General features: G+C 38.3%; 1 protein-coding gene across 2 annotated transcripts in view; it reads right to left on the minus strand.

Annotated features, from left to right (window-relative positions):
• Positions 1 to 12,031, minus strand: part of FSIP1 (fibrous sheath interacting protein 1) — a 162,332-nt gene that overhangs the window by 112,343 nt on the left and 37,958 nt on the right. For both annotated transcript variants that reach the window (XM_087429116.1, XM_004421400.3), the window contains 2 exons: positions 10,514 to 10,672; positions 130 to 270 (listed from right to left, as the gene is read on the minus strand). In XM_087429116.1, the coding sequence (XP_087285242.1) occupies positions 130 to 270; positions 10,514 to 10,672 (300 nt within the window). The remainder of the gene's footprint in view (positions 1 to 129; positions 271 to 10,513; positions 10,673 to 12,031) is intronic.

The raw sequence follows: 12,031 nt of genomic DNA on the forward strand, positions 1-12,031 counted from the left end.
AAAAAGGAGGAGGATTGGCAATAGATGTTAGCTCAGAGCCAGTCTTCCTCAGCAAAAAGAGGAGGATTGCATGGATGTTAGCTCAGGGCTGATCTTCCTCACAAAAAAAAGAAAGAAAGAAACCCTTACCACACTTTCCTTCATCTCTCTCAGCTTTTCATCTATCTCTCTCAGCCGATTTTGCTGATCCCGTTGCTCTTTGGTTTCCCGAAGTACCTTTTCTCCCGGAGTTATTTCCGTGTTTCTGTCGTCACTGTTAAGGTCAGGTTCCTAATTAAAAAAAGAAAACAAATTCACGCACAGGCTGAACAGGTACCATCACAGACCGCTCCAAAGCAACTGAGCCTTGAAGACTGGCTTTGCTTCTCCAACAATACTTTTGCTCTTCAAAATGATATTTATAATTCTCCAAACTCTTCCTATTTGAGGGGAAAAGGTCCAACTGTACATAAAACATGTAGGAAATAAGCTCAATCATCTGGAAAGCAAGAAATTAGGGTGAAAAGAACAGTGGCTGGAAGCAGGGACCTGGATGCTGGTCCCTGCTCTGAACTTGTCAGCTTGGAATCTTGGGCAAATCACACTTTCTCTGGACTTCAAGTTCATCATACACAAATAATAAGAAAAAACTCTGCCTATCCATGTTACCAGAGGCAGCTGTGTAATAGTGAGAAGAGAACTGGACTTGGCAAAGTCAGGAGTTTATAATCCTGGCTCCGTCTGATTCCAGACCAAGACAGCCTTGGGGAAATCAACTAACCTCTCTGAGCTGCAGTTTCATTATCTGCAAAATGATAATAATAATAGGACCTAGCCTAAATGTCATCACAGTACATAGTAGGCATGCAACAAATCTTAGTGCCTAACAAATGTGAGCTGATTATGTCCTCTGAAAAGAATAAGCAATGTATAATGAAAGTATTCCATTATTATCAGCAATATTTGAATTGACAGACCCATACCCTCCCAAAGTTAATCTTACTTCTAGGTGATATAAATGGGTATTTCTTGACAGTAAGTAGGTCCTATATCTATAACTAAACTCCCTTATCTTTTCTCCCACGGATCTCCTACTCTGTTTTGCCATGTAGGTGACTGGCAGAAATGACATTTTTCAAGTTGCTCAAGCCAGAATCCTCCCACATTCTCATTCCTTACAAGTAGCTGGTCATCAAGAATAGTCATTTTACTTTCTAATACCTCTTTAATCAAGGCCCATCTCTTTTGCTCACTGCCTCCTCATTATTCACTTCAAACAGCAGTTTTCAAACTCCAGTGTGCTTCAGACTCACCCACAGAGCCTGTGAAAATATTCAGAGGCCCAGACTCCACCCCAGAGATTCTGATTCAAGACAGGGACTGGGGACTGACAACCTGAAGCACAACTACTTGAGAATTTGAGAACGATACACTTAAGCTACTGCTTGAGCCTCTTAACTGATCTTGGTGCCACCAGTCTCCCCATTCATTCCATCCTTTGCAGAGAAGCCACAGAGCAAGGAGCAGAGTCCTCACCCCTTCACGGCCTGGGCCCTGACTGTCTCTTCAGTCTCATCTCCCATTGTTTGGGTGTCAGACCCAAAGCCTCAGCAATATTGACTACTGCTAGTTCTCCACCACTCCATGCCTCTTCCCTCCAACTCCTCATGGAGACTCCTATTCTTTTTGAGCCCAGCAGAAACATATTTCCACTATAAAATATTCCCCAACATACCCAGGAAGGGCAATTATTCTCTTGGTCATTCCACATGTTCCCTCATTGCATTTACCACACTGTCACTGCCCAGACAGGGACCGCGACTGATCCCACTCTGTATCCTAACATAAACTATAATTCCAAAGCTGTATAAGCACTGGCCAATAGACTGTAATTTTGGTTCTCAGAATTCTGATCACACTAATGTTTCAAAGAAATTCATATAGTATAAAATTCTAATGAGGAGACTATTAAAAGAGTATATCAACTTCAAGTAGTGATTCTTTTACATTTTGTTTTCCCCATTTCTGGTAGCTCTCAATCTCTAGAAGCATCCAGAGGGTGAGTTATTATCAAGAATATTTTTAAGAAGGAAACCTAATGTTAGGGAAGAGTTTGGAATAGATAGTATCAAGGTCTCTTCATAGCTCTAAGCATTTAGCATTTCATGAACTTTTATGAAGATATACCTACTATGAAGTAGGATACACAGCTCCTTAGTCTGTTTGAGCTGCTATTACAGAATACCACAGATTGAGTGGCTTATAAACAACAGAAATGTATTTCTCACAGTTCTGGAGGCTGGGAAGTCCAAGATCAAGGCATTGGCAGATTTAGTGTCTGGTGAGGGCCTGCTTCCTAGTTCCTAGATGGTTATCTTCTTGCTGTGTCCTCAGACAGCAGAAGGAGCAAGGGAGCTCTTTGGGTCTCTTTTATAAGGGCACCAATCCCCTCATGACCTCCCAAAGGCCTCACCTCCAAATACCATCACAACGGGGATTAAATTTCAACATATAAATTTTGAGGGACACAAACATTCAGTCTATAGAACATAATGATCTGAAAAATATCCGAATTAGATTTCATTTTTAAATGGAAATCATTTTTTTCTTTTAAAAAAAAAAGGACATCATTTTAACAATCTACAACTATGATTTTTTTTTTTAATCTTTGGGGTAGGCAAAGAAAAGACACAGAAAGGAAAAAAATATTGTAAATCAGACTTCATCAGTATTTTTAAATTTTGCTTATCCAAAGCCACCATTAAAAAAATAGACAAGCCACAGACTGAGAGAAAAATATCATAACACACAAATCTGACAAAGGACGTGTATCCAATATATATAAGGCACTTACACAATTCAATAATAAAATAAACAAGAATAAATAATAAAAAAGACAATCCAGGTCTGAAGCGACATGAACAGATACTCCATGAAAGAAGACATGTGAATGACAAATAAGAAAATCTCCTCCACATCATTAAGTCATCAGGGAAATGCAAATTAAAATCACAATGAGATTTGACTACACAGCCACTAGAACAGCCTAGATGAAAAAGTTGGTTAACACAAAATGTTGGAGAGGTGTGGAACAAGCAGAACTCTCCTACATCACTGGTAGAAGTATATAATGGTACAACCACTTTGGAAAACTGGCAGTTTCTTAAAAAGTTAAACATTTGGGCCTGGCCCAGTCGCATAGCAATTAAGTTTGTGCATTCCACTTCTGCAGCCCGGGGTTCGCTGGTTTGGATCCTGGGCGCAGACCTACTCACCACTCATTAAGCCATGCTGAGGTGGCATCCCACATAGAAGAACTAGAAGGACCTAAAACTAGGACCTACAACCACGTACTGGGGCTTTGGGGAGAAAAAAGAAAAAAAAAAAGAGGAAGATTGGCAACAGATGTTAGCTCAGGGCCAATCTTCCTTAAAAAAAAAAAATAAAGGTAAACATTTATCTATCTGATGACTCAGCAATTCCATTCCTGTGAATCTATCCAAGAGAAACGAAAATGTATGACTCAAGCCTTGTACATGAATGTTCATAGCAGCTTTATGCACATAGCCAAATGTCCATCAACACGAGAATAATAAACTGTGGTGAAGGTGTGACCCAAGCTGGGACAATCAGACTCTTTCTCCTTTACCTCTGTCTTGTGATTAGGTTTAGTCAATGTGGGAGAAGGAGTATTAAGAGATTGGAGGGCAGGCGGAGACAGAGCTTGGGGTATTTTCCCCTTCCCTTCCCTGCTGTGGCATTATGGTTTTGGCAGTGATGTATCCCTGAAGCGCCCATCAGGAGGGTTTTCTTAGATTCAACTGAATATTCACAAAGACAAACAGAGGCCACACTTGGAGCCAGTCTACTCAGACGGATATAAGACAAGAAACACAGCAGGGCAGAGTCAGGTACCCCTCTTCAATGGGAGTTTTTGCTGCAGTCCATGTCATACCAGTACAGGTACAAGGGGTAAGGAAGCTACCCTGGCTTAAAAGCTTCATATCCCATAGGAGCATCATCTCTTGAAATGACCGCATAGGCACTGAGTCCAGGGTCCCAACAATGGACATGCTCAGCCACAAGAATCGCTGCACTTAGGCAAGCCCAAAGTATGGCTTCCCCATCAGGTTTATATAATTCTCCCAGTCCAGGGGCCAATTTCAGCATTAGCAAAGTTGCCTCCAAACATTGTTGACATTCCAACTTTCATCAGATTGCCAGGAAAACCATTAGGAAATTAACCACAGCTCAAATTCTCATGCTGAAGGGGGAAGGGTTGGCTAATCCTTTGTCCACACCCTCTATGATTACAACTTTGTGTGGCTGATTCTTCTACCACAGTTCTAACTATCCCCAAGCTCCAGTACACTCTTTCTTCCCCCTACCCACTGTTGCTAGTCCCTGGGTGTCACAAAACCTCTTACTGGCTTCTTTAAATCTATAAATAGTTCCTTCATTTAATTATCTTCAAAATCCAAGCTGAGTGTTTTTCCTGTTTCTTGCCCAGAACTCTAACTGGTATACTATGTATATATGAGTGTGTATATATGTATTTGTAGAGAAATAAACTGGAAAGAAATTAAATTTGATGGTAAAAATCTTGATTATTTAATCTCATTTTTCTTTGATGTTTTGTATTTCCTGAATTTTCTACAATAAACATGTATTAATTTCATAAGCAGAAAAAGTCATTTTTTATTTTTAAGAAAACAACAAGATTATTCTATCAAGGCTATTTTTGTTCTGCTCCAACAATGTGACTCTCTGTACCCAAAAGGTATTGGCCTGAAGATTAGGTTTTAGCCCCAGTTCTGCTGGTATAATCATCTGAGTACATCTGGGCAGGTCACTTTCTCTCCTGGGTCTCGATTCTTTCTGAGAAAGTTTCTTCCAACTCCAATGGCTTATGAGTCTGTAATTCTCTACAGTTAGACCCAAGGATATGTTAATATCTTTCCTCAATCATGGTCTCTGATAGCATAACCATATAGTTTAAATATTCGAAGGATAGCATGTGATGAAAGCAGAGGCCAAGAGGGAACAAGAAAGGTAGTCATTGATTCTGGCAAAAATTGCCCAGTGGCATTTTCAAGAAGCTCTGTGGTGCCAGGAGAGTTTGTCACATCAAAGTGCCAACCAATACTGTCTGTTTCCATGATCATCAGGAAATATCTCGATTTCCTAAGGTAGAAATGTTTGAGCAGATTCTTTGACCATCCATATGATTTCTGTGTTTCTGAGTCATACAGGAATCCTTTTATTCAGTAAAAGTAAAATTCAGTTCAATAAAAGCTCTCCATGATAAAGACAGAATATCTAAGGAGTCACAAGAAGAGAACTGTTCCTGAAGTCAATAGATATTTGTTGACTTGAATAATTGATTGCCAAGGGATTTTAAGTTCATCCTTAGAAAAATATCTGTGGTGTTGACTGAGCCAACAGGGGTCTTTGAAGCTAAGTAAACTCACAAAAGCCAAAGACAGAGGAAATTACTCACATCTTCATAAGTTACCTGATATGCAAAAAGGCATAAGTTAACGGCCAGAAAAATACAAACCTGCTTAAATAAAGCCAGCTTGCCATGTGTTTTCAAGCTAATGCTACACTTTTCCATAGGCTACTGCTATTTCCTGTCATCAGATAGATCATTGGCCTGGCAGTACTAACAGTAGGGAAAAAAATCTTTCAGCCAGATTGTTTTTATCATCTTTGAATATTGCCATCAAATGAAAGAAACCTTGACTACACAGGAGGCTTAATATAGAAAACAAAGAAACATAAATATAAACTTCAAAGCAATCTGTAAAACATCTGTGGCAAGAATAATTCCCCAGATTTAATTGGGAACATTTGACAGGTTAGCATTAGAGGCAAGGGCCTCTGAAGTAACTTCTTATTTATTCCTCAATCCAGAAACCCATGCTCTTGTGGTATACTTCTATGGTTTTCGGAAATGAGTAGATGGTCAATAAGATTTCTGTGCTTGTGACTAGCACACAAAAAAATTTCCTAGATTCCTGCCCTCAACCAGCATATTAAGTAACTTGATGTCAAGTGAACAACATAGCCATTATTAGAACTCTGCAAATCCCTGGACTCAGCAATAAAACATTTTTCAGGATACATGTCAAACAACATTTATATTTCCTCAATTTTAGCTAATGTTGAAACAGGAAGAGACTAAGAAACAGTTAATTATTGCTGTCAGGAATAGTATGCTCTTGACAAGAAAAGAGATGAATACAACTACAATTTTCCTAAATCAAATGTTTGTTAATTTTTTGTTTTCTTACCAAATTGTGTACAACTAAATCAATATTTTAAAAACAAGAAGATAAATCAAGTAAAGGAGGAGCTTTATATTCAATTTAACTAGTTGGTTTTAGAACAAAGAAATGCCTCTTGTCGATGAGAGGCATTTCTGAAGACCCTCTCCCAACCGGAAAAAAAAAAAATCTAACCATAAACTGAAATTCTAGATTTAGTAAGACTGCATGAGAGATGAATAAATTACACTTCTCTACAAGTGCCAAACTGAATAGAATTTATTATTGAATCCAGTTGCTAAGGATTTAAGAAACTGAATGCTTACATAACTCCTATACCTTAGATATTTCTGGAGAAAGCTGGAATCTAACACAGCTACATATAAGAAATACGGTAACTAAATTATAGAACATCACTCAATTTTATGGTGGGATTTAGAATACATGGAAAGAACTAACTGATTTGTTGGAGGGTTAGGGGATGGATACCGAAAGGTATGCACAGATCTTAAGAAAAAAATTGCTTCAATTAGTTCTCTTTTGCTAAGATGAAATGAAAATAAAAAACAGATGTAAAAACTGCAATCACATTATATTATTCACATTACAGCAATAGCAGTAATATGCCATTCTTTCTTTTAAATGTGATCACATGCTTTGTTTTACACTAAGGAAATCAGATATGTAAAAGCCAAATGCTGCTTTTAAAACATTGCCAAAAAGTTAAGAGCCAGGCCAGGGCATCTATATGAGAACATCGTAATCAGCAAGCTCATAAGGAAAAAAAGACTTCTTATCTGCCCCTTTCACAGCAACAAACGCTTCCTTAATCTCTGAGTCACATTTCTGGAGTCCCTCAAATTACTCTGACTCGGGTACATTTATCATATCCTAGGCTTATGTACCTATCAACTTAGCACCTTGAACTTGCCGTAGTCAGATAAGTCAGAAAGCCTGTGTGTTTCAACTTGTTTGAGAAACTGGTTTTTTGGTTTTTTTGAACAAAATAAACAAATCTCCAAAGGAATTTGTTAAATATCATGCTTTCATCAAATAACCTTTCCTTTCTCTGTGCTCCTACAGCATACACTTTCTGTACTTTTCATATGATCAGTTCCCATATTGTGGTACTTCTTGTTTAATTGTATGGTCACTCCACAATTTGTTCTATGTTTACATCCTATCCTCCAGTATCCTGCAATCTGCTTTAAGGTCAGAGATGAAGTAACACACTAATCTGGATACTCAACACCAACCACCACAGCATCTCCTATGAAATAAGCAGGCATTCAGAGATGGTTTGATGGCCTGTGCAGGGGCTGGGCAAGTAACATAAATGCATGAAGTAGGCCTCAGGGCCTGTACTACAATACGGAATGGTAGATACTATAGCAAACAGGAGAATTTGAGCTCTATATAAAGCAGCAGTTGCCACTCAGCTCAATATTGTAGTGTGCCAAGGAAGGATTCTGACCTAATGTTGCCAGATTTTCTAATTTTTCAAGAAAAACTAGAAATTTGAACTTTTATATGAGTTCACCCAATTTTTAAATGTTGGCTCAAAAAAAATTATAAACTTTATGTGGGCTAAAGGAAACCCATCTGTGAGCCAAATTTGCCCTGCAGGCCACCAGTTTTCAACCTCATGCTGTATAATGGCAGTCTTCTCCTGGGCCACTGACCCCTTCTGCCTCATTCACTAGTTCCTCTTCCTCTGCCTGTCCCTCACTTGTGGAAATGGACTTTCTTGATATTCCTTCTGGATGTGCTTTCTCTCTCTCCTCTGAACCACCATAGCACTTTGTTTATAGCCTTCTATGGTGTTACCTATGTTGTCTTGTACCATAGTTATCTATGTATATTCTGTGCCTCCCATAAGGAAATAAGTTCCTTAAGTCACTTATCATTATAATAATAACATTATTGGTTGAGTTCTGGGTCACACACTGTGCTAAGCACTTTACATATATTAACTCATCTACCCTTTAAAAGAACCCTAAAGAATAATATTATTACTATTTTATAGAGGAGGAAACTAGGGTTTAGAGAGCTTCTAATTAATGCCCAAGTCCTAGTAAGTGGAAGAGCCAGAACTTGAAGCGAAGCTTTCTGACCCCACAGTTCTATGTTTGCCTGACTCATCTCTAGGTTCCCTATTACTCTTTGCATGCAGTGAGCACTTGATTAATGTTTGTTGAATTGATTGTTGAAAAACAGAAATTTATATACCATTTAAAAGACATTCTTTCTAAAAGAGCATGGAGAAAAATTACTGATGGTTAATGGTTTGCAGAGAGTTAAAAATAAAAATAATGTGACTATGCCCTATGAATATTTGTGGTTCAGCAATAGATTGGAGCCCATTCATCAACTGAATAGATATGCAGGGTTTATCTGAGATACTTTTCAGTGTATTTATTGAAAACAATTTCAATCCAAAAATAATAGCCATAAAATAAGTTGCCACGTTAGCATTTCTGGCTTGAAAATTCAATATGCAATGCTGGTTTTAGTTAGAAAGGAGGAAAGCCAAGAGGAAATTGAACAAAAGCTAATAAGATATTCTTTTTTGCATGCAAGAAGCACTAATTATTTCTTTTCAATAACTACAATGTTACATTTCTGTTTCTATACCTAATGGGAGTCCCAAAATGTAGTTTCCTCTTTTCTCTCTAAATATATACTGTTTTACATAAAAATATATAATCTCAGTATGTAACAACTAAGTAATGTGCTAGTTTTCCTTTTTATAATTTTTTTAAATATTTTATCTGAACCATAAATGTGAACTCTGAAAATGTGATTTAGATGACAATGACAGAATCTGACCATAGTCATGCTTTATTTGAAGTCCTAATAGCTAAACAAATCTCTAAATTCTCAGTCTCTCTTTCAAGAATAACATCTGACAGCCATGAAAAAGACATTTTCTATCTTTAGGACCTTTATCCACCTTCGAGATCTCAGCTACCCAGGAACTCTAACAACAATAACAAAACAACATGAGCTGTAACACGAAAAGCACAAAGAATATCCCTGAGCAATTTTATTCCCCCATCTGGGGGCTTCCTCCTTTTGGGAAATGGCACCCAGTAACACACACAAACTGTAGTGTAACCAGTGTCAAAGCCCTGGGGTACATTTGGGTGAGGACAGAGATTCCAATTCTCTGTTTCCCAAGAACTCTGATCTCAATCCAGAAATCAGTGATTTTCACTACCACCACTACTGTTGTGTAAGGGGTCAGAAGAAGCTGTGCCTGGCCCTTAGAAACATAACCTAAGGAAGATGAGATGGCTTCATAAAGGTCTTGCCAGTGACCGGACTTTCTTTGGAACATCTTAACACTGCTCCTTTCCCCCAAGGTAGTTTCAACTGGCCCAAAGCCAGATCCCTAAACTTCCATTGATAGCTTGGAAGAAAGACACACTATAAAGCAGAATTGTTATTTATAGACTACTGATATTTAAATCTTTTTAAGGACCAAGAAAATCACATGCATCTGAGATTGTACAGAAAATGATTTGGCGAAATGTTTACAAAACTGGTAGAGGGTTAGTAGAATCACAAAAGACCAGCCATTTTCTCTTCAGGTGAAAACTACCACCCAACTCCAAACTAGATCCTATGAGGTACTGAAATATAGAGGGGAAAAGAGAATTTTACTTTTCCAAAGCTGTTATTAACTCTTCTGTTTTACTACAACTTCTACACATTCTACCAGCTTTATAAAGGAATCTTTGAGGGAACTATCGAGAGAGGAAACACATTTATTTCAACACCCTCACGGGTGAGAAATTATCAACATATGAGCTTCACTGCTTGATGTTAAATTGAAAGAGCTAGAAGAATGTGGCAGAGTAAGGGACAAGCGGCTGCCATTCCTAATACCTAGAACCAGAGGAATAGAAAGAAATAAGGCTCCCAAAGGACTATTGAATACTATATCAACGTTCTCCCTTCTCCTCTCTCTTGATCATGATCAAGAATTAGCTTAAATCATAAAGATATAATAATATTAAAATAAATATTTCTTCAGTGACCCCATCCCAGCAAATCACCAACTGAAAGAAAAATGAATAGGAAGTGGAAGTCTCCAAAGGAAAATACACACTGTCATGGAAACTACTATCACTACAGTTGTAGCCACCGAAAAAGCAAATGGGAAGAAACCTCTTTAGTTAACAAGCAGATTGTCAAATTATGTGAACTAGCTTTAGCACACATAAACCTGAACTGTCTATGCACTCTTGATTTAAATATACCTGATCATTCTGATTTCCAAGTCTTGGAGGAAAGCTGAAAATTGTTGGGGACGCTGCAGAGAGTTCTTGGAGTTTGGCATCGATTTCAGCAAGCTGCTGATGCTGAGTGACTGCAAGTGTGTAGCCTTCTCCCGGGAGCAGCCAGCCAGACCGATCGCCCTAAGAGAAAACAAGGGTCACCAGGTCATTCTCATGCTACATTTTTTCCAAAACATACCTTTCAAACTGCTACATCAATGCTCAGGACTTCACAAAAACAAACAAACAAAAAGTACAGCATTAACATTGGGATAGTGAAAGAAAAAAATTAAATCATTTATGGTTTCATTATCTGCCAACTCTGTGTAAAGTATCTTCTTACATTTTGTGGGGTTTTTTCCTGTGGAATAAATCTCTTAGCCTCACAGTCTGAGTCCCATAATATTATCATTTCTCCACTTTGAAAAAGTGGTTTGTGATATGCTGAACAGGAAGAATCATATTTACCCTATAACGGACATGGTATTTTCAAAGTTTGTCCCTGAAAAGTAGCTAAGGTCTCTAAACTCAGTTGTTTGGATTTCATGAGCTTAATTGGTCATCTAAATCCTTATTCACCTAACATTAGTTTCATAACGGGTTAAAACCCACTCATAACATTCTTTCAAAAATCTCCCTCTGAGTGCCTACTGTGTTTAGGCATTATACTGGGCACTGGTGATTCAATATGAATTCACACGTTTCTGCCCTGAAGGAGTTCTCAGTCTCTTGGCAGCAGAGATTTTAACAAGGTGTGAAGAGTGCTAGTCAGCCCAGGGCGCCATGGGAACCAGGGAGGGTCAACTAACCTCTGTGCATTGGGAAGGGAGACAGTGATTAGAGAAGGCTTTCTGGAGGAAATAATCAATCTCAATCACATCTTAATCAAAGAAATAACATGATCAGCTATGACTTTAAAACTGGAGCTGGTGAGGGCAAGACTAGAGGCAGATAACCCAGTTAAGAAGAAAAAGCCATAATCTAGAACAAAAGCGATGAGTGCCTGAACTAAAGAATGTTTCCTGGGAATGCAGAATATAGGACAGATTCCAAAGATACTTAGGAAGTAGAATTTACAGAATCTGGAGATAATTTGATGGAAGGGAAGAATAAGGATCAAGGACAAAAACCAAATTCCTGATTCTGCCAACTAGGGAGATGGTGGTGATATCGACCAAACTAGGGAATATAGGAGACAGAGTAGGTTTGAGGAGGAAGATGATGATGGATTCCGTTCAGCACTTTTTGATATTCACAGATGTCCCTAGGATATCCAGGTTATGTTAGGAAGTTAAATATATTTGTCTAAAGTTCAAGGTAGAGACCTGGGTTGGAAATAAGTATTTTGGACTCACCCATATATCTATAGTGGTTCACACTCTTGGACCATGGGAATGGGTGAGGTCACACAGGGAAGTATGTAGGACAGAAGAATCATGAAGAACACTAAGAATAAAGGGGCAGCTGGAGGGCAAGGAAGCTTAAGAATTTCATACACTT

The sequence above is a fragment of the Ceratotherium simum genome, chromosome 3 (assembly GCF_057802395.1).
Source record: "Ceratotherium simum simum isolate JZ-2026a chromosome 3, ASM5780239v1, whole genome shotgun sequence".
Lineage (NCBI taxonomy): Eukaryota > Metazoa > Chordata > Mammalia > Perissodactyla > Rhinocerotidae > Ceratotherium > Ceratotherium simum.